General features: G+C 36.5%; 1 protein-coding gene across 2 annotated transcripts in view; it reads right to left on the bottom strand.

Annotated features, from left to right (window-relative positions):
• Positions 1-351: 351 nt before the first annotated feature.
• The window catches only part of ANKIB1 (ankyrin repeat and IBR domain containing 1), a 155,424-nt gene continuing 130,211 nt past the window's right edge, over positions 352-25,564 (bottom strand). Inside the window, exons 12-20 of one of the 2 annotated variants that reach the window (XM_003809739.5) lie at positions 15,496-15,630; positions 14,254-14,340; positions 14,097-14,163; positions 12,013-12,158; positions 10,781-10,959; positions 9,835-9,886; positions 5,646-5,757; positions 4,260-4,396; positions 352-3,907 (exon numbers count right to left, since the gene is read on the bottom strand). In XM_003809739.5, the coding sequence (XP_003809787.1) occupies positions 3,170-3,907; positions 4,260-4,396; positions 5,646-5,757; positions 9,835-9,886; positions 10,781-10,959; positions 12,013-12,158; positions 14,097-14,163; positions 14,254-14,340; positions 15,496-15,630 (1,653 nt within the window). In that variant the 3' untranslated portion in view covers positions 352-3,169. The remainder of the gene's footprint in view (positions 3,908-4,259; positions 4,397-5,645; positions 5,758-9,834; positions 9,887-10,780; positions 10,960-12,012; positions 12,159-14,096; positions 14,164-14,253; positions 14,341-15,495; positions 15,631-25,564) is intronic. The other variant, XM_008962038.5, reaches the window with a different exon arrangement.

Raw genomic sequence — 25,564 nt, 5'->3', positions numbered from 1 at the left:
CTTAATATTTAGATTCCAAGGTTTTACTCTTCAGAGATATACTATCACTGCTTTTAAATTATGATCAAACTTTAATAAATTCCAGATTTTAATTCATAACATGTAAATGATAAATATTTGAGGACTCAAAGGAGATAAAAAATGAGATCAGTGGCTGTAATGAACAACAATTAAGGAATAATTCAGCCTATGAACATTGGTAGTTAAGCTTCAGATCCACACAATGAAAGGCATAAATAAGATGACGCCACTTTAAATGATTATCACCAGCAGACCCCATGAAGCACCAGCTGGGGCATGGTCAAATGTCATGGGTTATTTTGGAAACTCATAAGGGACACAATAATAAAGTGAAAGAGAAGCAGGCATTTTTATTCATATGGCATAAAATTTTTTTCTTTCCTAAGCAATTTCACAAAACATATCTTAAAGTTATTTTTCTATGTATTTCTATTAGAGTTCAAGAAAAAATAACATTTTTCTCCTGAAAGCTACAGTGATGTCAATAAAATGAGCACTGATGTCATAATGTTTTAACACATTGTCATGCAGTGTTTTCATATTTATAACTGGGATATAAAATGCTAAGTGGCTAGTGTAAAAATATTAGGCACTAATCAATTACATGTAAGAACCAAATTGATCCCATCACATTGGAGGGATTTAATTTGAAGAAAATCAGCTTTCTGACTTGGTTAAAACAAAGTCTACAATGTAATGAGACAAAATGGAAGTAGTTTAAGTAATAAATGTTTAATCAAAGAATTTTACATATTATTAACAGCATTCATTTGGCCAAACATCTACACGTTTGTAGAATCCTACTGTATATAAAGTGGGAATGTATCAAGTATAGACTATGAAAGTGCAAATAACAAGTCAAGGTTAGATTAACTTTTTTTTTTTACATTATAAAATTAACTTGTTTACAAAATAGGCTTTGCCAAACTTCATTACTGAATTGTAAAGTCAATGACTGTGTTGTTTTTAAAATATGTACCAAGGAAATACAAATTGGATAATGATCATTTTTCATGCTCAGGAGAGAACAGCACAGAAATAAAGGATACTGCACAAGGTGCAAGGAAACCGGAACCCATTGTGTACACTGTCTTCACACAGAGCATTCTTTCTCACCTTAACTGCAGCTGTGCAAGATGCCTCAATGTGATGCAAAGACTCTATATTGGAAAAATTACAACTTGGTCTAAAAACTTATTGGTGTTGATATTTTTAATCCAAAATAAATTTGTAAAAAAATCCTTTAATGGACTATTTCAGTTTAATATACAGTAATACACTGTAGATAAAGTTAATAGTCCCCCCACTAATTTAATAGGGATTGATATCAATGTTTCTGATCATTGGAGAAATAAAAACTAATGTGGACCTTTGATATCCATGGCATAGGAGGATTCCCACAGTTTATCCTAAGAGGATCTGGGGAATATTAAATATTCTAATACAGTGTCTTAGCAATATGAATTTTAAGTACAAGGATATTTCAAAAGCAGGGTTTGGAAAAAAAAAAGTAATCAAAACCCATAATCACATCTCTTGTGGATAACAATATTAATATAACTTTTTACCCAGCCCAGGACTTGCCTGTACAAACTCAGAACTGAAAGTTTGGTATCTGTAGACTTCTGGTAACAATCTGGCAAAACACTAAATGGAGTGTTGTACTTATCTATTTTGCTTATGTTATGCTAGTTTTGATAATATTTAAGTAAAACAGCCATTCCAACAGTTTACTCTAGTTTTAATTACACACTGTACCATTGTATCCTAATTACAACTAAGACCAGTATTTTCTTCACAGTAAGACACTGATAACTAGGAAGTTGATTTTTTTCAACACTAAACAGTAATCACACAGCAAATGAGTATTGCGCAGTAGAACAAACACATGTCAGCATTTGCTAGTTAGGCAAACAAACTGATTGAACATTTAGTTGTTATAGTTAGTGTAAAAGCAAGGCCATGGGTGGTTTTATGGAGGTCTTTGCAATTCATAGCATAGTTACTTCAGAAGAGACATTGAAATTTGAATTACTCACTTATTTAACTGGCAACTATCCATTTAGGTTAGGCAAAGGCACGGTAACATGTTGCGCAGGATGTTTTATTGAATTTCTTAATAATCGTGGGATTTACTATAACTCATGAAAACTCCACTTTTTTTCTATTTTATAAAACACGATTAAAAGTAATTGCACCCATCAGTAATTAGAATGCACTGTAAAATTGTGAAAACAAATAACTATGATTGCACTTCCAATAAAGTGTCTCTTAAAATACAGCACCGCTGTTGCTAATCAACTGTATTTTAATATTAAAATAAACTGTTTTTAACAGCAGCATTAGGTTTAGTTAACTTAAGCTACAGGCTACATTTATATAAATGCAGTCTCCATGGCAACAAAAACCCATTTAATTCTGGAATATCATTGCTACCAAGTGGCACCTTTTACTCCCGAGAACGCTGACACTGCCCTGGAGCACTCTAGGATGCTGCACACCTAAATGCCTTGTTAGTCAGCGCACAAGTAAGAGTTTGGCACAATTGGACTGTAAATAGACATGAAAGGAAACCTTTGATTCATGTGAAAATTAAAACTAATTACACTATGGTAGATGTGGTACCAAAGAGACTTCAATTCACATTGCTCAGACAAAAAGGAAGTAAGTTATGGAAGAGCACAAAGAGATTGAGGACATATATGTTATCGGATTTATCCAAAATAAATTTCTAGAATGAAGAAAACTTTTTTTTTTTTTTTTAAAAGGAAAGCCACCCAAAGATTAGGGAGTAAGCCTTTAGTTTAAATGTTCAATTTAAGTATTGTCAAGCCTAGGCTAAATAGAGGACTGCATTTTCTTAGAGTGTGGAATACAACTTATTTATTTCATTTTTGTTTCTCTTTCTCTTGCTCTTCTTTTTGTCAGCAAAAAGGGGAAAAGCTATTCAATTAAGTACAAAGGAAATTCCCTGTAAGGTTAAAATAAAAAATGAAGCTACCATTCAAGGGAACTTCTCTGTATTCAACCCTAATGTCAGTGGTTTATCACTGAGTTGGAATTAAGTGAATCAAAGTCTCTATCAAGCATACTCCACCTAGCATACCATCTGTACCTGTAATTCATTTAGAGCCCAGATGTGTGCAGTTCACACTAAATGTACTTGTTCAAGCCAGTCACTTGAGGTTTGAGGTGTTTGACTTGAAACATCTGAACCATCTCCTCTGTTGGCTGCCTCGTTACCACTGTCACCAGCTTGAGATGCTGCTTCCCCAGCCAGAATATTTTCTTCCAAAGGATTTTCTTCTATCTGGGTTCCTCTACCTTCACTGACACTGGCATCTTCAAACATTGAATCTTCTGGCAGCACCAGTTCCACATCCTTCACACCTTCTGACCCATCTTTGATACAGGGGAGCTGGGAATCTGCACTGATTTCTGTAGTTGCTGGAGGAATCAGGGCAATACTCTGAGGGTTCATGTCATGAAACCAAGCCATGATGTTGCCGAGAAGATTGTCATTGATGTCGGGGTCCTGGCCAGCTGAGTCAGGGTCACTAGATGAGGGACAGAAATCACTTCTTGCCTCACTGAGAGGGTGTGAGCTCAGGGTGTCAGTTGAAAATGGGTCACTCTCTGCTCCTAGTCTCATGAGGCTGTCACCAAGTTCCAAAAGCTCAGAGCTGCTCAATGCAGCCCGAGGGCTATCTGTATTTCTGGGGACAGAGTCCAGCCTGGAAGGTAAAGAAGTGCCTATCGCACCTAAGGATGCTTCATTACTGAGGAAGTCTCTAGTTTCTTCATCGAGGGCCAGTCCAGACTCTTGCAGTGATAACTGTATTGCAAGAAGTATATTGGGATCGTCTTCATCCAAGGAACTCAGAGCCTGAAGCAACAGAAAGCAAAACCACTTTAAAATTTGACTGAAAAAAACTGATTTAACTCAATCAGGTTTACCATTCTTCCTTTACCAACAGATTATTAATTTTATTTATACTGAAAAATTATTTTATCTACTAAAATCTTGTATTTTTCTCCATGCCCATGCTAAAGGAAAAAAAAAAAAAACCTTAAAATAAATCTAAAATATAGGAATATCTTTTCCTGCAGCACATCTTTAAAACAAAGATTTTAGAATGGAAGGAAGAAATAGGAAAGCGATGAAAGTAACAACAGGAAACCACACTCAGCAGAGAAAGAGTAAAAGCACAGGCAATGAGGCTGCTCAGAAAGGCTACCTGAAGAGAGTCCTGGTTTTCAGAGCGACTGGCAGGGGTGTAGTCACGCAGGGAAGAGCTGTGCAGCACACTCATAGATGCAGAACTTACCACGGATGTGCCAGGCCTGCGGCTGCTGCTGCCGCCTTCTGGAATATCTGTTTCAAAGCAATTGGTACCAAAGACAATTTAGTGACAAATAAGACTTATTTATTTTTTTCATACATCTGGTTGTTTAGATGGGCAATTTCTCTTTCAGTGCTGGCGAAAACCTGTGTTGACATGTTCACTTAATCTTTCTGGGATTTCTCATCCATATTTGTCTTACCATGAAGAATAATATATATATGATACTATCACTTCAAATCCGTAACTTTTTACTTTTTTTTTTTTTTTTTGAGATGGAGTCTTGCTTTATCGACCTAGCTGGAGTGCAGTGGCGCAATCTTGGCTCACTGCAACCTCTGCCTCCTGGGTTCAAGCGATTCTCCTGCCTCAGCCTCTCGAGTGGTTGGGACTACAGATGTGCACCACCATGCCTGGCTAATTTTTGCATTTTCAGTAGAGATAGGGTTTCACCATGTTGGTCAGGATGGTCTCCATCTCCTGACATTGTGATCCGCACACCTTGGCCTCCCAAAGTGCTGGGATGACAGGCATGAGCCACCGTGCCTGGCTGACTTTTTTACATTTTTGCTTGCAGTCTATATAGTTCTATTCATAAATGCAAGTGCTACTATCCATTTCTCTTTTTTTGTTAAGCAATAACTAACAAACGTTTTTCATTTTTAGATTTCTTAAAATTAAATAATTTGGGAATTACAATAGTCTGAAGAGCAAATCTTTAGTCCCATTGATCCTGACATTATAGTCAGAAGATTTTCACTTAATAATTTAACATTTAAAAGTTGAATAATTAAAATAATTTATCTCTAATGCCAGAAATTCTCTCTCTTTTAAATAATGTCTACAGGACAACTAAGGCTAGGAGGCAAATATTCCATGAACACAAAACAGTATCAATCAATACTACAATTAACTGAGTGCTTCACTAGGTGCTTAAGCGTTTTAGATGCATTATCTAATTTAATACTCACAATGAGCCTATAAGGTGGCACTATTATTATTGTGTCTTTAGAATATGGAAACAACCTTAGAGAGGTTGTGACCTGACTAGGTTACACAGCTAATATGCAGCAGACATGGGGTCATGAATCCAAGTTTGCCTAACTCCACAGACCATGCTCCTAACTCCTCTGATTTTCTGTGTCTTGTCACAACAGAAACATCTGCATATTTATTGTATATCTAAATGACAAACTCGTTCACAAACATTTACATCAGCCAGTTTGAAGGATAAATTCAGGGGAGCTATGAGATTAAACCATACTCAATGCAAGGACTTACCTAAAGTGCTTTCACTTGGCTCATCAGGGTCTGGAGGATTACTGAGTAGACTGTGAACATCTCCTCGACGACGTTGTCTGTGCCTCCTCCGATACTGAAATTCAGCATATTCCTGCATAAACCAAAGGTTATAAAATACAAGAGAGCATGCAATTTTTAAAATGCAAATAAAACAAAGTACACACTTTTTTCCAGGGGAAAAAGTTTGTGATTTTATACACATCTTATAAAATCACTTGGCTGAAACATCAGGTTTTGCCATGCCAAGGAAACACAAAAGGTAAAATGGAAAAAGAAAGTTTTCAACAGTCATTACAATTGCCTAGATAAATTAGGAATACTTGCAAGCCCCAGTGCTACATTAGAACAGCCCTATTTCATATGCCTGATGATTTCAAGGATCTTGTTATCTAATTAATACTACAACCATATTACTCATTTAAGTAAGGCTTTCCTTGAAGGGAGGTTTTTTATTTTTTATTTTTTTATTTTTAGAGTCAGAGTCTTGCTATGTTGCTTAGGCTGGTCTTGAACTTCTGGCCTCAAGCAATCCCTACTGCTCGGCCTCCTAAGTAGCTGGGATTACAGGTGTGAGCCATTGAACCTGGATATGAAAGTGGCTTTAAAAACGTGACCAGGGGTGGGTGCTGTGGCTCACGCCTGTAATCCCAGTACTTTGGGAGGCCGAAGCAGGCAGATCACCTGAGGTCAGGAATTTGAGACCAGCCTGGCCAACATGGTGAAACCCCATCTCTACCAAAAATACAAAAAATTAGCCGGGCGTGGTGGTGGCACCTGTAATCCCAGCTACTCGAGAGGCTGAGGCAGGAGAATCACTTGAACCCAGGAGGTGGAGGTTGCAGTGATCCGAGATTGTGCCACTGCAGCCTGGGCAACAAGAGCAAGACTCCATCTCAAAAAAAAAAAAAAAAAAAAAAAAAAGTGACTGGGATATATGTAACAGAAAAAGAAAAAAAGGAACAACAGTAAAAAATAACACACACTGTTAAGTACTTGCCAGATTGTTGGATTTTCTATTCTTTGGGACTACAACATATCATATTCACAAATCAAATGACTAGATTAAAAGACAAATGTTAGGTTAGCTTTAAAATAAGATGATTATTTAGCTTCTTTTCTATATAAGCCAATATGTGGTGCTATTTACAACACAAGCAGGGGAAATGTTTTCTATTTAGCATATGGGATGAACACAGACTTAGGCAGATGTCCTCAGTCTATTCCACATTTGTGACAATGTTTAAAGTTAGTTTGTTATCACCAGAGGGTACAACCTGGGACCATCGCTATTACCTGGGTATAAATGTGACAGAAGAGAAGAGAATAAAAGAGAAGGGAAGAGAAGAGAGGAGGCCAGGGTACATGATACCAACATAAAAAGGCTAATTTAGAGAATCATTATGGTGTCTTTCCATGATAAACACTAAGATACTCAACTTTATGATTATCCTGGTTACCCTAGAATATTCAATATGCTTATATTGTGAAAGTACTAGAAGTAGGTGAAGACAAATTTTGGATCACAAATAAAACTTTCACATCATACCACTCTGGTGACATTTATTTAAACTCCTTTATTTATATAAGCAGTTGGACTCTTAAGAAGTGGGAGGCATCGTGTTAGGTTAGAAACTAATAAATGAAAGATACTCCAAGTGCCCTGAGGGTTTATACTGGTTCTTTAAAATGCCTTGCTGAGGTGGGACATCATTTCCTCTTCTCCTAGAGGCCCATGACCTCAAACTGATGACTTAAGTGTCGTCAAGGCTCAACAGACCAGTGAGGAACACCAACTAGATTTCTTAGACAAAGATGGTGTGAAAATTTTATCTCAATTCAAGTTTTATATTAGGGATAATTTGCTTACTTTGTAAACTTGATAATGGTACAAAGTTATGAATTAAACTATTACTGACCATAGACTATACATATTTCCAATTTAAGAAAATGAAACCGTTTAAAAGCAACTGCAAAAGAAACTTGTATATCTAATCGTCTGACAGAAAACTCTCAGATGGCATTCTCTCATGATGCAACAGGCTTAAATATATTGTTCTCATAAAATTTATCTGAAAATTTCCAAGGATTCCTAAGATCTTCAAGAATGTATATGAAAAGGGTTTAGTCAGTATACTCCAAATGGTTTGAGAATGTTAAGGATACAGAAAAGACTAAAAAGTTCTAGGATTTACAGAGGGAAAAGCTATAAGGAGCTGTTTTAAGTAATAATTCCAACAATTTTGTCAGTGGCTAAATGAGATGCTTTAATCCTTCTAGAACTTCCATGGGGTATCACCATCCACATTGTAAAGATGAGAAATTAAGAAAGAACATAGCCTAGGATCTAGTAAGTTACACTTAGAACTTGAATTCAGGTGTTCCTCAGACTTTATGCTATTTCCACTGAGCTGCATTGCCTTTAAAGTAGCATAAAACAAACCTTTATGCTTGCCAGACTCAATTTACATTGAAAAGAGTAAGATGAAATTAACTTCACTGAAAAAAAATATAAGTTCAATCTAAGTCTACTGGAGTTGGTAACCTTGTTTTTTCCCTCACTATTAAGGCAAAGAGCTATTTTTCAAAAATATAACTTTGGCAGTTACTCGATAGTCATACACATGCAGAATTTGAAAGTCTCACAATGTGTAGTAATTCTTTATATCTGCAATAAGGTTTACGTAAAAGCCTAGTGTTTCAATGTGTCAAAGACTAAAGAAAACTAAAAGTAAGTAATTTCTAAAAAATTATCAATTCATAAAAAACAAAGTGACACTCATATTAGTAGGCCCTCAATATTCAAGGACAAATATTTCAGGATTCCTAAAGTTTCTGTCAGAGCCAGAAGCTGCAAGATGATACACATACATGCTTGTGAATACACTGACGAAGGTTTTATTTATTTTTGCTAAATTGTGTTTCTACCTTAAAACACGGAAATCATTAGTATTTTTTTTTCTTTTATAATTTCAGTTTGCTTATTCTTCCTTTTAGGTGGAAGTTTACCACAATATCCCCGAAGTTGTAAATGTATTATAACATTGAAATAATAAATACAGGATCAGATAAAGGTTCATAATTAGTTTTAAAATAAAAATTTCATTAATGTATCACAATTTTTAAAACAATTTAAGTGAATTTAAAATGTCCAGATCAGGGCTCTAAGCACAATTTTTTTCAAGTCAATATTTTCTTGGATGTATCTACCAATACAAAAGCCACAGGTGATTGCAAGTATCTTCAGCAGCTGAAAAGAGAAAGTATCTGATTTAAATAAGCCACAGTCATGCCTGGATAATAATCAATTTCATTGTCTTTCAGTTGCAGGTAACAAATGGGTTATACATTACAAACAAAGATTTCCTCATTTGTTCTGTACCCTTCCAAAAATTAAGTTGAAGGGTTATCATATTATAGCCATCAAATACTGTTTAATAAAGAGCAAGGATGGAAAGAGAGAAGTAGAGAGAACTGCTAAAACCATTTTAAAATCAGACTCAACAGTGACAGTGGCAATTTAAATCTCAGAAAACAGCTATGTGATTAAGAGTTTCACTCTGTCTTATTTTTATTTGCCACAACTGCTATCTGTAGTGTTAGTAATTTAGACTTTCTGTATTTTAAAACGGTATATTAATAATGACAACAAAAAAACAAGAAGAGTGTGAAAGTCTTAAAGATAAGCAGAAAGCAACTAAGCAAAGCATTTCTTTCTGCATATACATTATTAAAGTCAAGTTTTCCACCTTAGCAACTGATTATAAATCAGTTCCCTCAGGTTGTTGCATTAACCTTAAAAAATGGATTGTTCTTTTATATTTTTAATAGTTTCAGATTAAAACAATATTATGACTAGAAATTTATTTCTAATAAATTCTCTCTATTAACAAATTAGAAGATATTTTCCAAAAATGTATATTGTAAATTTGCCTTAATTCTGACTATTCAGTAATTAAAAACAATAAAAGAGTAATGCATTTAACAATGTGACGATATAGCAATACCACATAAATAGCTAAATGTAGGCTCTGTCAAGGCATTTTTGTTACAAAAGAAAGAGACAGCACTGCTGATAATCTCAGTAGGATTTAGAATAGATAAGGATGCAAATGCAAGCACGACTGCACTAAGAAAAAATACAAAAACAAAAACCCCATAAAACAATTACCTCTGGTGATGCAAATCCTAAATATTCCCAATCCCATGTTCCACCAGCAAAGCTACAAAGAAATTAGACATACCATTTGATTTAATATCAATACTACAAAGTATATACAATCAGATCCTTGACCTTTGAACATTACTTTGAATTCCTCTGTTGGAACTTGCTTAACTAAAGATCAACTATTAAAACAGAATTAAAATGATAATTTTCCTTTCTTCCAAATTCTAAGTTTTTATGTTTGTGTAAAATGATCAAAAAATAAAAATTACCATGTTATAACAAAGTATTTTATAATGCTTCTATTTGTATTTTACAAGTAAATATTTACTCATAAATACTATGTAAAAATAGGATCAAAGGAATTTATGTAAAATAGTGCCAAAGGAATGTTTAATGCTTATAGTTATTATAAATAGGAAAGTATGCTTCAATTTACAGAAGTAGTATGAGTATGTAAAATAAAACAACTACAACTCAACTGATCTTTAGTGGATGAGTTTATCACTTAAATAACTACAAATATCAAATTTCTCTTTCCTTCACAACTTCTTAATACAAAAATACAAATATGACCATAACAAGCTGGCAAAGTTTCCAAATTCCACATCGTAAGATGTTTATAACTATCAAATCACTATATATATTACATATTTGAAATGATACATTAGAATACTCTTATTTATGAGTTCACCTGAAATGTGAAATTAACCTAGGTTAATTTAGTCTAAGGAGCTACACAATGATAAATAAACAAAAAATAACAAGAAAAACAGAAATAGCATGGAGGAAAAAAAAATCACCAAAAAAAGTTAACATACTTTTTTATGAGCTATCCATATTTTAGGTGTAAATAATTTCCAGGAATATGAACCCTAGTTGGATAAAAAACAAAACTGCTGGTATTTGTGGCTGGAGCTAGGATGATTTCCACAGTGTACATCCTTTTTACCTGCGCCTTGGAGCTTCTGGTGAGTCTGCAGGAGCTACTCCCCGAGCCACAGATGCCAGGAATTCTTGCCTCTTCTGCTGTACAAGGCATGCTGCTTTGATGATCTTGTGGCGGGGTGTGCGAAGGTAAGGCCTATTGACTTTCTGGGCAAGGTCTTCAGTGACCATTTCTAGGTCTGTCTATAGTAAGCAGAGAAAAAAAAAAAAAAATCACAGGCTTCATAGGTTAATCAATAGCAAATCCAGGGTCTATGTGGTTTCTCAGTTAAATCTAACTCTTCTGAAGTAAGAAACTAGTTAAAATTTTGAAATAACTTCCTATGTAATATATTTTCTATTTTGTACATGTTTTCTAGATTATGAAAGAGAAAGGACTGTATATAAAATCATGTGAATTTTTAAAAAAGCGCTCATTTGATAGGCATTTATAGAAATGAAATTGGTATAGATTACAAAGAAGTAGTGAGTATAGCAGCTGTTTACAAGGAATTTATAATTTGTCTATGTGAAAAAAACTAATACATTTCAATGCACCATACAAGCAAATGCATGATGCCATAGTGCAGACTATATAAAAGTGCTGAAGGAATTTGAATTAAGGCAAGACGACAGTGATTGGGGTCAAGTGTGGAAGGCTTTACGGAGAAAATGAATACTGATCCTTGACAGAAATGTAGGATATAAATTAGCAGAGGACAGTTCAAGGGATGACATGAAAACTGTACCAGGAAAAAGTTTAGTGGCTTCAAAAGAAAAGAAATGTACAATGAAGTTATTTGGCTATAGTGATGCCAATTGGCTTAGGTGTTTTTGTTTTTTAAATACTGTAACTTTTTCAGTTGTATTTCAAAAATAAACTGGTAAACAGCAACTTTCTCATCTTATAGGTAATGTGGGTTGTTTTCATCTTTGATGATAAAATCCTTAATTATATAATCAGAAATATGCCTGATTTCAAACTTCAACCAGTTTAAAACAAAGACATAAATGCTACAGGAAATGTTTGCACCACTCATAACTCATTCAGACCTGCAGAGTGACAAATTTAAACAAAAAGAAAATTTCAATTTGTTACTGGTAACTTTTCCTTTATTTAAAAACCATTTAAAAAATGAAAAGAAAATTGTTTTAGTAATCATGTCCACATTAAATAAAACAAGTGGTTTCAAAAATGAAAAATTCTGTATTTCATAATAACTGCTGCCATTTAAATGTAATTAAAAAATATCTTACTTGCATTAGTTCAAAAATTTCTTTCTTTGTGCTTTTAGGTTCCAAGAAAAATCCATATGGATAAGAACACTTGAGAATGCGCCGAGTTTTTAAGAGCACATGAACTGCATCTTCAATGAAAGTGGTATCTGGACAGCCTCCTTCAGCTAAAAAGTAATTGAGGCACAGTGAATTTGTTTTTGCAAATATGCCATTTATAATATTAATTAAACGATTTTTTTTCTCAAAAAAGGAAAAAGAAGGATCATTAGGACAAAAACTGTTTTAAGTAACTGTATGAAAATACTTATTTGAACCAAACTAAAAACCTACATAAAATACTCATGTGTGACATGTATGTGTTTATAAAAGAAGCATATGCCCCAGCAGCCCAGGAACACTGATGGTAGTCATAAAGGAATGCACATACTCATCTTGGATTCTGGTCTCACTCCATTGGTAAGCAAATCTAGCTTTAGGTCAACCAAAAGGTTCTAGGCTTTACTTTTTCAGATTATTCCTAGCAGAATTTCCCTGGTTAAGAATGAGAACAAATGCCTTTTCTAAGTTGCTTATAAAAAGAGCCTAATTATGCAAAACCAATACTGTAAGTAAAAAGATACAACATTCTGGCAAACAACTAGATAACTAATCCTAGTTAATAAAAAATCCAAAGAAAGAAAGAAGGGGAGGAAGAATGAGGAAGATGGAAGACTAAATTGCCTTAATATCTGAGACTCTTTGTTTTAAGAACATCATTATAACAGTCTAGGTTTTCGCTTAACTGCCAAGAAAAAAAAAAAAAAAAAACAGAAAAAAAAAACCAGAAATTAAGCATGAGAATCTAACTTTGCAAATACTGCAGAAACTCAGATTATTTTGGATACCTGTAGAAAGAAATTCAGTATGTGTACACAAACTGACAGACGACCCTGAGATTTCTGACTTATGTGAGAAATGTGTGAAGTTTTGCTTCTTCCTTTGCAATTGCTGTATCTTTTCGTTTTTTCCCCCTAATTTATTATGCTGCCTGGAACCTCCAGAATGTTGAATAGAAGCAATAATTCACATCTACAAATATTGAATGTTGTTAAGGGTCAGGCACAGCTGGAAGCACTAGGGATGTATTAGTGACCAGACAAAAATCCCTGCTGAAGAGCTGTACGACTTGTGAGGATTTTTTTCCTCTCAATTTATACTGTGGACAATACTTCAAGAGTTTGATATTGCCTAATATAGTTATATCATTAATGAAGTCTAAGAACTAATAATTAACAAGCAGGCTATACTGCTATTGACATATTCTCCCCCACTCCATTTAACTTATGGTATTGTCTTGACTAGGGAATTATCCTAATGAAAAGGATTTTAATATTCATTATTTTGATAAACTGGAGCAACCCAAGTATAACATCACATTTTTCACCTTAAAATGTACTTTTTATATGTGAGCTATTATTTTTAAAAGGTGACTTTTTAAAACAAACATATCAGAACCTGCACTCTGTGTGGTCGTTGTGGGTTATTATATTCTAATGATGTTGTCAATACTCAATCCATATTTTGGAATATTCTAACTTATAATTTAGGACCCATACGTTAGCTCCACCTCATAGCTTCGCTTTTTGACCCCAATGTTCATTATTTACCAGTGAAATGATTTCTTCCCAAACTGTTATTGACTTCCACACCCTTAGGCACTCTGCTAAATTTTCTCAATAATTTTTGGGTATTCAGTTACATGACAATTGGGTAGCACGTGTATCTTGCTTCTCTGACTAAGTCAGTGATGTCCTTTAGTACCCATCCACTTTTCCCAACATTGTAGAGCATCGGCAGTGACACAGAGTAAGCAAAATCATGAAGTGTTTTTATCTCATAACACCACAGGCTGCATCAAGAGGAGGAGGCTAGGTGCTGGGTACAAAATCCAATCACAGAGGCCTCATCTGCTAAGCTGCACTCAGGGCTTCAAAGAACTCAAAACAGTACCAGAACAAGCTAATGAACATAATGTATTCCTTTCAGGGCCTAACCTACTAGTGAAATGACAAGCATGGAAAGATATTTTATATTAATTATCACACATACAACTTATAACTTACTTTCTTTGAGAGCTCTGCTCAATTGCTCCATCTTTTCTTTGGCTGTTTTAAGAAGGCGTTGTTCTAGCTAAAGGAATAGAAATAAAGAATTTAAACCATTCTCTTTATTTATTCACAACAGTATAGGTCAGCTCATTTGAAATGATTTGGGACATACCTGATAACTATGCTCATGGTTTTTAAATCTTGTATAATAGTGCATAAATCTGTCAAGTTCCTGAAATCGTTTGTGTTTTTTCTCAGCCTAGAAAACAAAAGTCCACAAATGACTTTTATAAAAACTAGTAGCTACTAAAATAGTTTTTTGGGGGAAGCATTTAAAAGTTTTATTAGTGATAGGTAGTAGTGCATTCAGATTTGCGAATTATTTTCTTGACAGAAAAACAATACTTTTTTTCTTTTTTTTTTGAGACGGAGTCTCGCTGTGTCGCCCAGGCTGGAGTGCAGTGGTGCAATCTGAGCTCACACAAACCTCCGCCTCCCAGGTTCAACTGATTTTCCCGTCTCAGCCTCCTGAGTAGCTGGGATTACAGGAGCCCACCACCATGCCTGGGTAATCTTTGTATTTTTAGTAGAGATGGGGTTTTACCATGTTGGCCAGGCTGGTCTTGAACTCCTGACCTCAAGTGATCCACCTGCCTCGGCCTCCCAAAAGTGCTGGGATTAAAAGCATGAGCCACATTGAAGGCCAAGGCCTTCAATGTTTTATTACATGGCTTTTTGCTATGGACTAATGGTATTCCCCCTAAAATTAATATTTTGAAGCCCTACCCCCAATGTGACTGTATTTGAAGACAGGACCTGTGAGAAGGTGATAAAGGTTAAATAAGGTCATCAGGGTGGGGCCCTATTCTGATAGGGATGGTACCCTTAAAAGAAGAGGAAGGGGCACCAGAGGTCTCTCTGTCTTTTCTGGCCACCTGAGGACATAGTGAGACGGTGGCTGTCTGCAAACCAAGAGGAGAACCCTCATCAAGAACCAAATTGGCCAGCACCTTGACTTTGGACTTCACAACCTCTACAACTGTGAAAAATAAATTTCTGGTAAGCCACCCAGTCTATGTATTTTCTATGGCAGCTGAGCAGACTAAGACACTTCCTGTACAGTATAATGTAATACTGCATTGTTGATATTAATGTTAAAATTGTTTTTAAGTATTTACAGAGGTAGGCTGGGATATATCAGACTTTTCATACAGATCTCCACCAAAATTAAAAAAAGGAAAATGTAAAAGGGAAAAAGCTCTCAAGTTTACAGAGCTATTTTGTTGAAATTAAAGGCTATAATAAAGTATATTCAATTTAATACTTTATTAAGATGAAAATAGAAAAATACAAAATAATTCCAGTGGCAGTGAGCGGTTTAGAGAGATGTCTTGGCTTAATTGGTTCTCTTTACCTCCACAGTCATTTCCTTGGATTGCTCCTCCACGTGTTGAATGACTTCATAGCGAGTACATCTGTAATAACCTCCAGTGGACGAACTATGTTTTTTCCACTCTTCAAGGCAAATCCAGCAAAAGTCATACTTGCACTTCAAAAGAAAACACAGATGAAAACATCTCCCCATATTAATATGCACATTATTTTCTGCTTTATAGCCAACCAATCTGTAAAGATTAAATAATTGTGCTTGTGTGACCAGTAACAAATCTTCTCAAAGACATGCCCTATTTCTCATGTGTCCTCTGGAGACCTTATCTGCATTATAGAAAGATGTGGGGGTAGTTTAAAATTATTGTTTATAGGGATATATTAAAATGTAAAGCATAATATTATGAAGTAATCACAAGGAACCATTAAAAATATCAATAAGATAGTCTTTCCAAATAATATCTTTGGAAAGTGTTTCATTTTTAAGTGCATTCTAATCTGACATTGGTCTATAAAGCTCCACCAGTCTATCTGAAAAACTTCTGGCAATATTGACAAATTGGTTTTGAAACTAGAACTACGCTTAAAAGACCTCTAAGTGGAACAGCTGATATAAAAACGGTTTCCCATTTTAATGTAAATTCCAACTTAATTACCATAATTATCAGACAGTGCCAAAAATATGAGCATTCAGTATGAAAATATATCCTTTTTTATGCTTAGGATTTTGAGTCAGTTAAAAAGATCTTCCCATTCTATATTGTCTTCAGGTACTCTTAATGGTTTATTTATTTTTTATTTTATTTTATTTTTATTATACATTAAGTTCTAGGGTACATGTGCACAAGGTGCAGGCTTGTCACATATGTATACATGTCCCGTGTTGGTTTGCTGCACCCATTAACTTGTCATTTACATTAGGTATTTCTCCTAATGCTATCCTTCCCCCATCCTCCCACACCACGACAGGCCCCAGTATGTGATGTTCCCTGCCCTGTGTCCAAGTGTTCTCATTGTTCAATTCCCACCTATGAGTGAAAACATGTGGTGTTCATTTTTCTGTCCTTGTGATAGTTTGCTCAGAATAATGGTTTCCAGCTTCATCCATGTGGCTACAAAGGACATGAACTCATCTTTTTTTATGGCTACATAGTATTCCATGGTGTATATGTACGACATTTTCTTAATCCAGTCTATCATTGATGGACATTTGGGTTGGTTCCAAGTTTTTGCTATTGTGAATAGTGCTGCAATAAACATATATGTGCATGTGTCTTTACAGTAGCATGATTTATAATCCTTTGGGTATATACCCAGTAATGGGATCGCTGGATCAAATGGTATTTCTAGTTCTAGATACTTGAGAAATCGCCACACTGTCTTCCATAATGGTTGAACTAGTTTACACTCCCACTAACAGTGTAAAAGCGTTCCTATTTTTCCACATCCTCTCCAGCAACCTGTTGTTTCCTGACTTTTTAATGATCGCCATTCTAACTGGTGTGAGATGGTATCTCATTGTGGTTTTGATTTGCATTTCTCTGATGGCCAGTGACGGTGAGCATTTTTTCATGCCTGTTGGCTGCATAAATGTCTCCTTTTGAAAAGTGTCTGTTCATATCCTTTGCCCACTTTTTGATGGCGTTGTTTTTTTCTTGTAAATTGGTTTAAGTTCTTTGTAGGTTCTAGATACTAGCCCCTTGTCAGATGGGTAATTGCAAAAATTTTCTCCCATGCTGAGGTTTGCCTGTTCACTCTGATGGTAGTTTCTTTTGCTATGCAGAAACTCTTTAGTTTAATTAGATCCCATGTTTCTATTTTGGCTTTTGTTGCCATTGCTTTTGGTGTTTTAGTCATGAAGTCCTTGTCCATGCCTATGTCCTGAATGGTATTGCCTAGGTTTTCTTCTACGGTTTTTATGGTTTTAGGTCTAATAGTTAAGTCTTTAATGCATCTTGAATTAATTTTTGTATAAGGTGTAAGGAAGGGATCCAGTTTCAGCTTTCTACATATGGGTAGCCAGTTTTCCCAGCACCATTTATTAAACAGGGAATCCTTTCCCCATTTCTTGTTTTTGTCAGGTTTGTCAAAGATCAGATGGCTGTAGATGCATGGTGTTATTTCTGAGGCCTCTGTTCTGTTCCATTGGTCTATATCTCTGTTTTGGTACCAGTACCATGCTGTTTTGGTTACTGTAGCCTTGTACTATAGTTTGAAGTCAGGTAGTGTGATGCCTCAAGCTTTGTTCTTTTTGCTTAGGATTGTCTTGGCAATGTGGGCTCTTTTTTGGTTCCCTATGAACTTTAAAGTAGTTTTTTCCAATTCTGTGAAGAAAGTCATTGGTAGCTTGATGAGGATGGCACTGAATTTATAAATTACCTTGGGCAGTATGGACATTTTTACAATATTGATTCTTCCTATCCATGAGCATGGAATGTTCTTCCATTTGTTTGTGTCCTCTTTCATTTCATTGAGCAGTGGTTTGTAGCTCTCCTTGAAGAGGTCCTTCACATCCCTTGTAAATTGGATTCCTAGGTATTTTATTCTCTTTGTAGCAATTGTGAATGGGAGTTCACTCATGATTTGGCTCTCTGTTTGTCTGTTATTGGTGTTTAAGAATGCTTGTGAGTTTTGCACATTGATTTTGTATCTTGAGACTTTGCTGAAGTTGCCTATCAGCTTAAGGAGATTTTGGGCTGAGATGATGGGGTTTTCTAAATATACAATCATGTCATCTGCAAACAGGGACAATCTGACTTCCTCTTTTCCTAATTGAATACTCTATTTCTTTCTCTTGCCTGATTGCCCTGGCCAGAACTTCCAACACTATGTTGAATAGGAGTGGTGAGAGAGGGCATCCCTGTCTTGTGCCAGTTTTCAAAGGGAATGCTTCCAGTTTTTGCCCATTCAGTATCATACTGGCTGTGGGTTTGTCATAAATAGCTCTTATTATTTTGAGATATGTTCCATCAATACCTAGTCTACTGAGAGCTTTTAGCACAAAGGGCTGTTGAATTTTGTCAAAGGACTTTTCTGCATCTATTGAGATGATCATGTGGTTTTTGTCTTTGGTTCTGTTTATGTGATGGATTACGTTTATTGATTTGTGTATGTTGAACCAGTCTTGCATCCCAGGGATGAAGCCAACTTGATCTTGGTGGATAAGCTTTTTGATGTGCTGCTGGATTTGGCTTGCCAGTATTTATTGAGGATTTTTGCATCGATGTTTATCAGGGATATCAGTCTAAAATTCTCTTTTTTTGTTGTGCCTCTGCCAGGCTTTGGTATGAGGATGCTGCTGGCCTCATAAAATGAGTTAGGGAGGATTCCCTCTTTTTCTATTGATTGGAATAGTTTCAGAAGGAATGGTGCCATCTCCTCTTGGCAGCTCTGGTACAATTTGGCTGTGAATCCATCTGGTCCTGGACTTTTTTTGGTTGGTAGGCTATTAATTATTGCCTCAATTTCAGAGCCTATTATTGGTCTATTCAGAGATTCAACTTCTTCCTGGTTTAGTCTTGGGAGGGTGTATGTGTCCAGGAATTTGTCCATTTCTTCTAGATTTTCTAGTTTATTTGAGTAGAGGTGTTTATGTTATTCTCTGCTGGTAGTTTGTATTTCTGTGGGATTAGTGGTGATATCCCCTTTATCATTTTTTATTGCATCTATTGGATTCTTCTCTCTTTTCTTATTAGTCTTGCTAGCGGTCTATCAATTTTGTTGATCTTTTCAAAAAACCAGCTCCTGGACTCATTGATTTTTTTGAAGGGGTTTTTATGTCTCCATCTCCTTCAGTTCTGCTCTGATCTTAGTTATTTCTTGCCTTCTGCTAGCTTTTGAATGTTTGCTCTTGCTTCTCTAGTTCTTTTAATTGTGATGTTAGGGTGTTGATTGTAGATCTTTCCTGCTCTCTCTTGTGGGCATTTAGTGCTATAAATTTCCCTCTACACACTGCTTTAAATGTGGCCCAGAGATTCTGGTATGTTGTGTCTTTGTTCTCATTGGTTTCAAAGAACATCTTTATTTCTGCCTTCATTTCATTATCTACCCAGTAGTCATTCAGGAGCAGGTTGTTCAGTTTCCACGTAGTTGAGCGGTTTTGAGTGAGTTTCTTAATCCTGAGTTCTAGTTTGACTGCACTGTGGTCTGAGAGACAGTTTATTATAATTTCTTTTCTTTTACATTTGCTGAGGAGTGCTTTACTTCCAACTATGTGGTCAATTTTGGAATAAGTTTGATGAGGTGCTGAGAAAAATGTATATTCTGTTGATTTGGGGTGGAGAGTTCTGTAGATGTCTATTAGGTCTGCCTGGTGCAGAGCTGAGTTCAAGTCCTTGATATCCTTGTTAACTTTCTGTCTCATTGATCTTTCTAATGTTGACAGTGGGGTATTAAAGTCTCCCATTATTATTGTGTGGGAGTCTAAATCTCTTTGTAGATCTCTAAGGACTTGCTTTATGAATCTGGTTGTTCCTGTATTGGGTGCATATATATTTAGGAGAGTTAGCTCTTCTTGTTGAATTGATCCCTTTACCATTATGTAATGGCCTTCTTTGTCTCTTTTCATGTTTGTTGGCTTAAAGTCTGTTTTATCAGAGATTGGATTGCAACCCCTGCTGTTTTTTGTTTGCCATTTACTTGGTAGATCTTCCTCCATCCCTTTATTTTGAGCCTATGTGTGTCTCTGCACATGAGATGGGTCTCCTGAATACAGCACATTGATAAGTCTTGACTCTTTATCCAATTTGCCAGTCTGTGTCTTTTAATTGGAGCATTGAGCCCATTTACATTTAAGGTTAATATTGTTATGTGTGAATTTGATCTTGTCATTATGATGTTAGCTGGTTATTTTGCCCGTTAGTTGATGCAGTTTCTTCCTAGCATTGATGGTCTTTACAATTTGGCATGTTTTGGCAGTGGCTGGTACCAGTTGTTCCTTTCCATGTTTAGTGCTTCCTTTAGGAGCTCTTATAAGGCAGGTCTGGTGGTGACAAAATCTGTCAGCATTTGCTTGTCTGTAAAGGATTTCATTTCTCCTTCACTTATGAAGCTTAGTTTGGCTGGATATGAAATTCTGGGTTGAAAATTCTTTTCTTTAAGAATGTTGAATATTAGCCCCCACTCTCTTCTGGCTTGTAGGGTTTCTGCCAAGAGATCTGCTGTTAGTCTGATGGGCTTTCCTTTGTGGGTAACCTGCCCTTTCTCTCTGGCTGCCCTTAGCATTTTTTCCTCCATTTCAACATTGGTGAATCTGACAATTATGTGTCTTGGGGTTGCTCTTCTTGAGGAGTATCTTTGTGGTGTTCTCTGTGTTTCCTGAGCTTGAATGTTAGCTTGACTTGCTAGGTTGGGGAAGTTCTCCTGGATAATATCCTGAAGAGTGTTTTCCAGCTTGGTTCCATTCTCCCCGTCACTTTCAGGTACACCAATCGAACGTATATTTGGTGTTTTCACACAGTCTCTTATTTCTTGGAGGCTTCGTTCATTTCTTTTTACTCTTTTTTCTCCCAACTTCCCTACTTGCTTCATTTCATTAATTTGATCTTCAATCACTGATACCTTTTCTTCCACTTGATAGAATCGGCTACTGAAGCTTATGCATGCGTCACGTAGTTCTCGTGCCATGGTTTTCAGCTCCATCAAGTCATTTAAGGTCTTCTCTACACTGTTTATTCTAGTTAGCCATTCATCTAATCTTTTTTCAAGGTTTTTACCTTCCTTGTGATGGGTTCGAACTTCCTCCTTCAGCTGGGAGAAGTTTGTTATTACCGACTTTCTGAAGCCTACTTCTGTCAACTGTCAAAGTCATTCTCCATCCTGCTTTGTTCCATTGCTGGCGAGGAGCTGCAATCCTCTGGAGGAGAAGGGGTGCTCTGGTTTTTAGAATTTTCAGCTTTTTTGCTCTGGCTTCTCCCCATCTTTGTGGTGTTATCTACCTTTGGTCTTTGATGATGGTGACCTACAGATGGGGTTTTGGTGTGGATGTCCTTTTTTGTTGATGTTGATACTATTCCTTTCTGCTTGTTAGTTTTCCTTCTAACAGGACCCTCAGCTGCAGGTCTGTTGGAGTTTGCTGGAGGTCCACTCCAGACCCTATTTGCCTGGGTGTCACCAGCGGAGGCTGCAGAACAGCAAATATTGCAGAACAGCAAATATTGCTGCCTGGTCCTTCCTCTGGAAGCTTCGTCTCAGAGGGGCACCTGGCTGTATGAGGTGTCAGTCGGCCCCTAATGGGAGGTGTCTCCAAGTTAGGCTACATGGGGGTCAGGCACCCACTTGAGGAGGTGGTCTGTCTGTTCTCAGAGCTCAAACACCGTGCTGGGAGAACCACTGCTCTCTTCAGAGCTGTCAGACAGGGACATCAAAGTCTGCAGAAGTTTCTGTGGCCTTTTGTTCAGCTATGCCCTGCCCCCAGAGGTGGAGTCTACAGAAGCAGGGGGGTCTTGTTGAGCTGTGGTGGGCTCCACCCAGTTCGAGCTTCCCAGCCGTTTTGTTTACCTACTCAGCAATGGCAGATGCCCCTCCCCAAGCCTGGCTTGCCGCCTCGCAGTTAGATCTCGGAATAGCAGTGAGCAAGGCTCCGTGGGTGTGGGACCTGCTGAGCCAGGTGTGGGATATAATCTCCTGGTGTGCCATTTGCTAAGACTGTTGGAAAAGTGCAGTGTTTATGTGGCAGTGTCCCGATTTTCCCGGTACAGTCTGTCACGGCTTCTCTTGGCTAGGAAAGGGAAATCCCCCAACCCCTTATGCTTCCAAGGTGAGGTGATGCCCTGCCCTGCTTCGGCTTGCCCTTCGTGTGCTGCACCCACTTCCTGACCAGTCCCAATGAGATGAACCAGGTACCTCAGCTAGAAATGCAGAAATCACCTGTCTTCTGTGTCGATCATTGGAGCTACACAGACTGGGGCTGTTCCTATTTGGCCATCTTGGAAAAGACCTCCTGGTTTATTTTATTTTTTAAAGAAACTTTAAATCTTTGAGTCATTTGGAATTTATCTGACTATATAGGATACAGTACGAATTCAACTTTATTCTTTCTCACACAGCTGCCCAGTAGTCCTTATACCATTTAAATAACTCATGTTTCTCCACTGGTTGTAGATGCCACATTTACCATATACTAGATTCCCACGTATCTTTGTCTATATTGTAGGCTTTCTTTTTATCCTGTTTCATGTGCCAGCACTACACTGTTTGAATTACTGAGGTTTCATAATATGGCTATTTGACAAGGCTAGTTCCCCTTCACTGCTCCTTTTCAGACTTCCTATTCTTGCTTCCCCTTAATCCCGCCGTATAACTTCTGAATTAGTTTTTTTTTAGATGGAGTCTCGCTCTGTTACCTAGGCTGGAGTGCAGTGGCAGTAACTCGGCTCACTGCAAGCTCCGCCTCCCAGGTTCACACCATTCTCCTGCCTCAGCCTCCCGAGTAGCTAGGACTACAGACACCCGCCACCATGCCCAGCTAAATTTTTTTGTATTTTTAGTAGAGATGGGGTTTCACCCTGTTAGCCAGGATGGTCTCGATCTCCTGACCTTGTGATCTGCCTGTCTTGGCCTCCCAAAGTGCTGGAATTACTGGCGTGAGCCACTGTGCCTAGCCTAAATTAGTTTACTTAGATTCTGAAACAAAACCTGTTGCTATTTCTGATGGAATCTTTCTATCTAAGAACTTCATTGTCTTTCAATTAGTTTGTCATCTTTTGTGACCTACAGTGGGCTTACATTTTTTCCCCATAAGTCTTGCATATTTCTTGTTAAATTTGTTTCCAGATAAATGAGGTCTTTCAGTATTGTTGTTGATACACATGAAGGTTCTTGACTGTTGTTGATACACATGAAGGTTATTACTCTGCATAGTAATTGTGTACTCTGCTACTTAACTGAATTTTTGTTTGTAGCAGTTTTTCAGTCGATTTTTGTGAATTTTCTAGGTATACAATCACATCATCTGCAAAAAGTGATAATTTTATCTCATTTCTGATTTTTATATCACTAATCTCTTTCTGTTGTCTAATTATGTTGACTGGTATCTTCAATCTAATGTTAATAATACTAGTGATGAAAAATATCTTCATCTTGTTCTTGAATTTAGTGGGAGTGACTCTAGTTTCCTCATTAAATATGCTAGCTTTTGAAATGAGGTAAATTTATTTTTATCATACTAAGAAAGAATCCATTCTATTTCTTTGACTGTTTTATAAAGAATGACTGTTGATTTTTTTTTTTTTTTTTTTTTTGTCAAATAGCTTTTCAGCAGCTATAGAAAATATGTAATTTTTCTCCTTGGATCTACCAATAACACGAGGTACAACATCAACTTTCCTAATACTGAACCATTCTTATATAAGTGGAAGCATCCCTAATCTAAAAATCAGAAATCCTAAATACTCCAAAATCCAAAACTTTTTCAGCACTGACATGGATTGTGAATTTGTGGATTAGGGGTGCTCAATTGGTATACTGCAAATATTCCAAATGAAAAAAAAATCTGAAATCCTTAACACTTCCAGTTCCAAGCATTCCAGATCAGCAATCCTTAATATTAACCTGTCTTCCTGGAATAAACTCTACTTGGTTAATTACTCATGAATGTGCTCTGCTGGATTATGTTTGCTAATATCTGTAGAGTTTTATCCCTGTAATATTTAGGACTACTGCACTTTTATAAGTAAGAATAATCCACAGTTTTAAGTTTTATACTCTTGTGAAGCAGATATCAAGGTTCTACTCACTTTATAACAATACTTTGAAAGTTTTAAGTTTTTTTTTTTTTTAACTCTCAAGAACAGTTTAAATAAAATTAGAATTACCGGCCCCTTAAAGGTTTGGTAAAATTCTATCGTGAAACTATCCGGGCCCATTGCTTTAAGTGTTAATGTAAGGTGTGGGAGATTTTTGAAAAACTTTTTTCCCCTTCTATGGGAATGGGTTTTTTTTGGGATACTCTATCTCTTCTAGGATCAGTTTTAATAAATAATACTTTCTTAGAAAGCCAATCCACTTCAAATCCAAGTTCAAAATATCTGGAAGAGTTGAATGAAGTTATAGTCCTTATTATTTTAGTTTGCTTTGTTTTTTTGATTACAGGCATACCTTGTTTCATTGCACTTTGCTGTATTGTGCATTGCAGATTTGCATTTTGTTTTTGTTTTTTAAACAAACTGAAGTTTGTGGCAACCCTCCATGAAGAAGGTCTACTGGTCATTTTTCCAACAGCATGTGCTCACTGCTCGTCTGTGTCACATTTTGGTAATTCTCATAATGTTTCAAACTTTTAAATTATTATTTTATCTGCTGTGGTGATCTACGATCAATGATATTTGATGTTACTATTGTAATATTTGGGGGACACCATGAACCATGCCCATATAAGATGGCAAACTTAATAGATATATGTTGTATGTGTTCTGACCACCTCACTAACTAGTCATTCTCCTGTCTCTGTCTGTCTCCGTCTCCTTGGGCTTCCCTATTTCCTAAGACACAACAATATTAAAAGTAGTTCAATTAAGAACCCTATAAGGGCCTCTAAGTGTTCAAGTGAAAGGAAGAGCCTTACATCTCTCCCTTTAAATCAAATGCTAGATGATTAAGCTTAGTAAGGAAGGCATGTTGAAAAGCCAAGATAAGCTGAAAGCTAGGCTTCTTGTGTCAGTTAGCCAAATTGTGAATGCAAAGGAAAAGTTCTTGAAGGAAAGTAAAAGTGCTATTTCAGTGAACACACGAATGATAAGAAAATGAAACATGCTTATTGTTGATATGTTGAAAATTTGAGTGGTCTGGATGGAGGAACAAATGAGCCATGAAATTCCCTTAAGCCAAATCCTAATCCAGAGCAAGGCCCTAGCTCTTTTCAGTTCTATGAAGACAGAGACAGGTAAGGAAGCTGCAGAAGAAAAATTTAAAGTTAGCCAACATTGGTTCATGAGGTTTAAGGAAAGATGCCATCTTCATAATATAAAAGTGCAAGGTAGGCCGGGCACGGTGGCTCACGCCTGTAATCCTAGCACTCTGGAAGGCCTAGGAGTGTGGATTACCTGAGGTCAGGAATTCTAGACCAGCCTAGCAAACATGGTGAAACCCCTTCTCTA

Source organism: Pan paniscus, chromosome 6 (assembly GCF_029289425.2).
Source record: "Pan paniscus chromosome 6, NHGRI_mPanPan1-v2.0_pri, whole genome shotgun sequence".
NCBI classification, from domain to species: domain Eukaryota; kingdom Metazoa; phylum Chordata; class Mammalia; order Primates; family Hominidae; genus Pan; species Pan paniscus.
The sequence above is the reverse complement of the archived record's forward strand: the minus strand, read 5'-3'. Positions and strand labels throughout refer to the sequence as shown.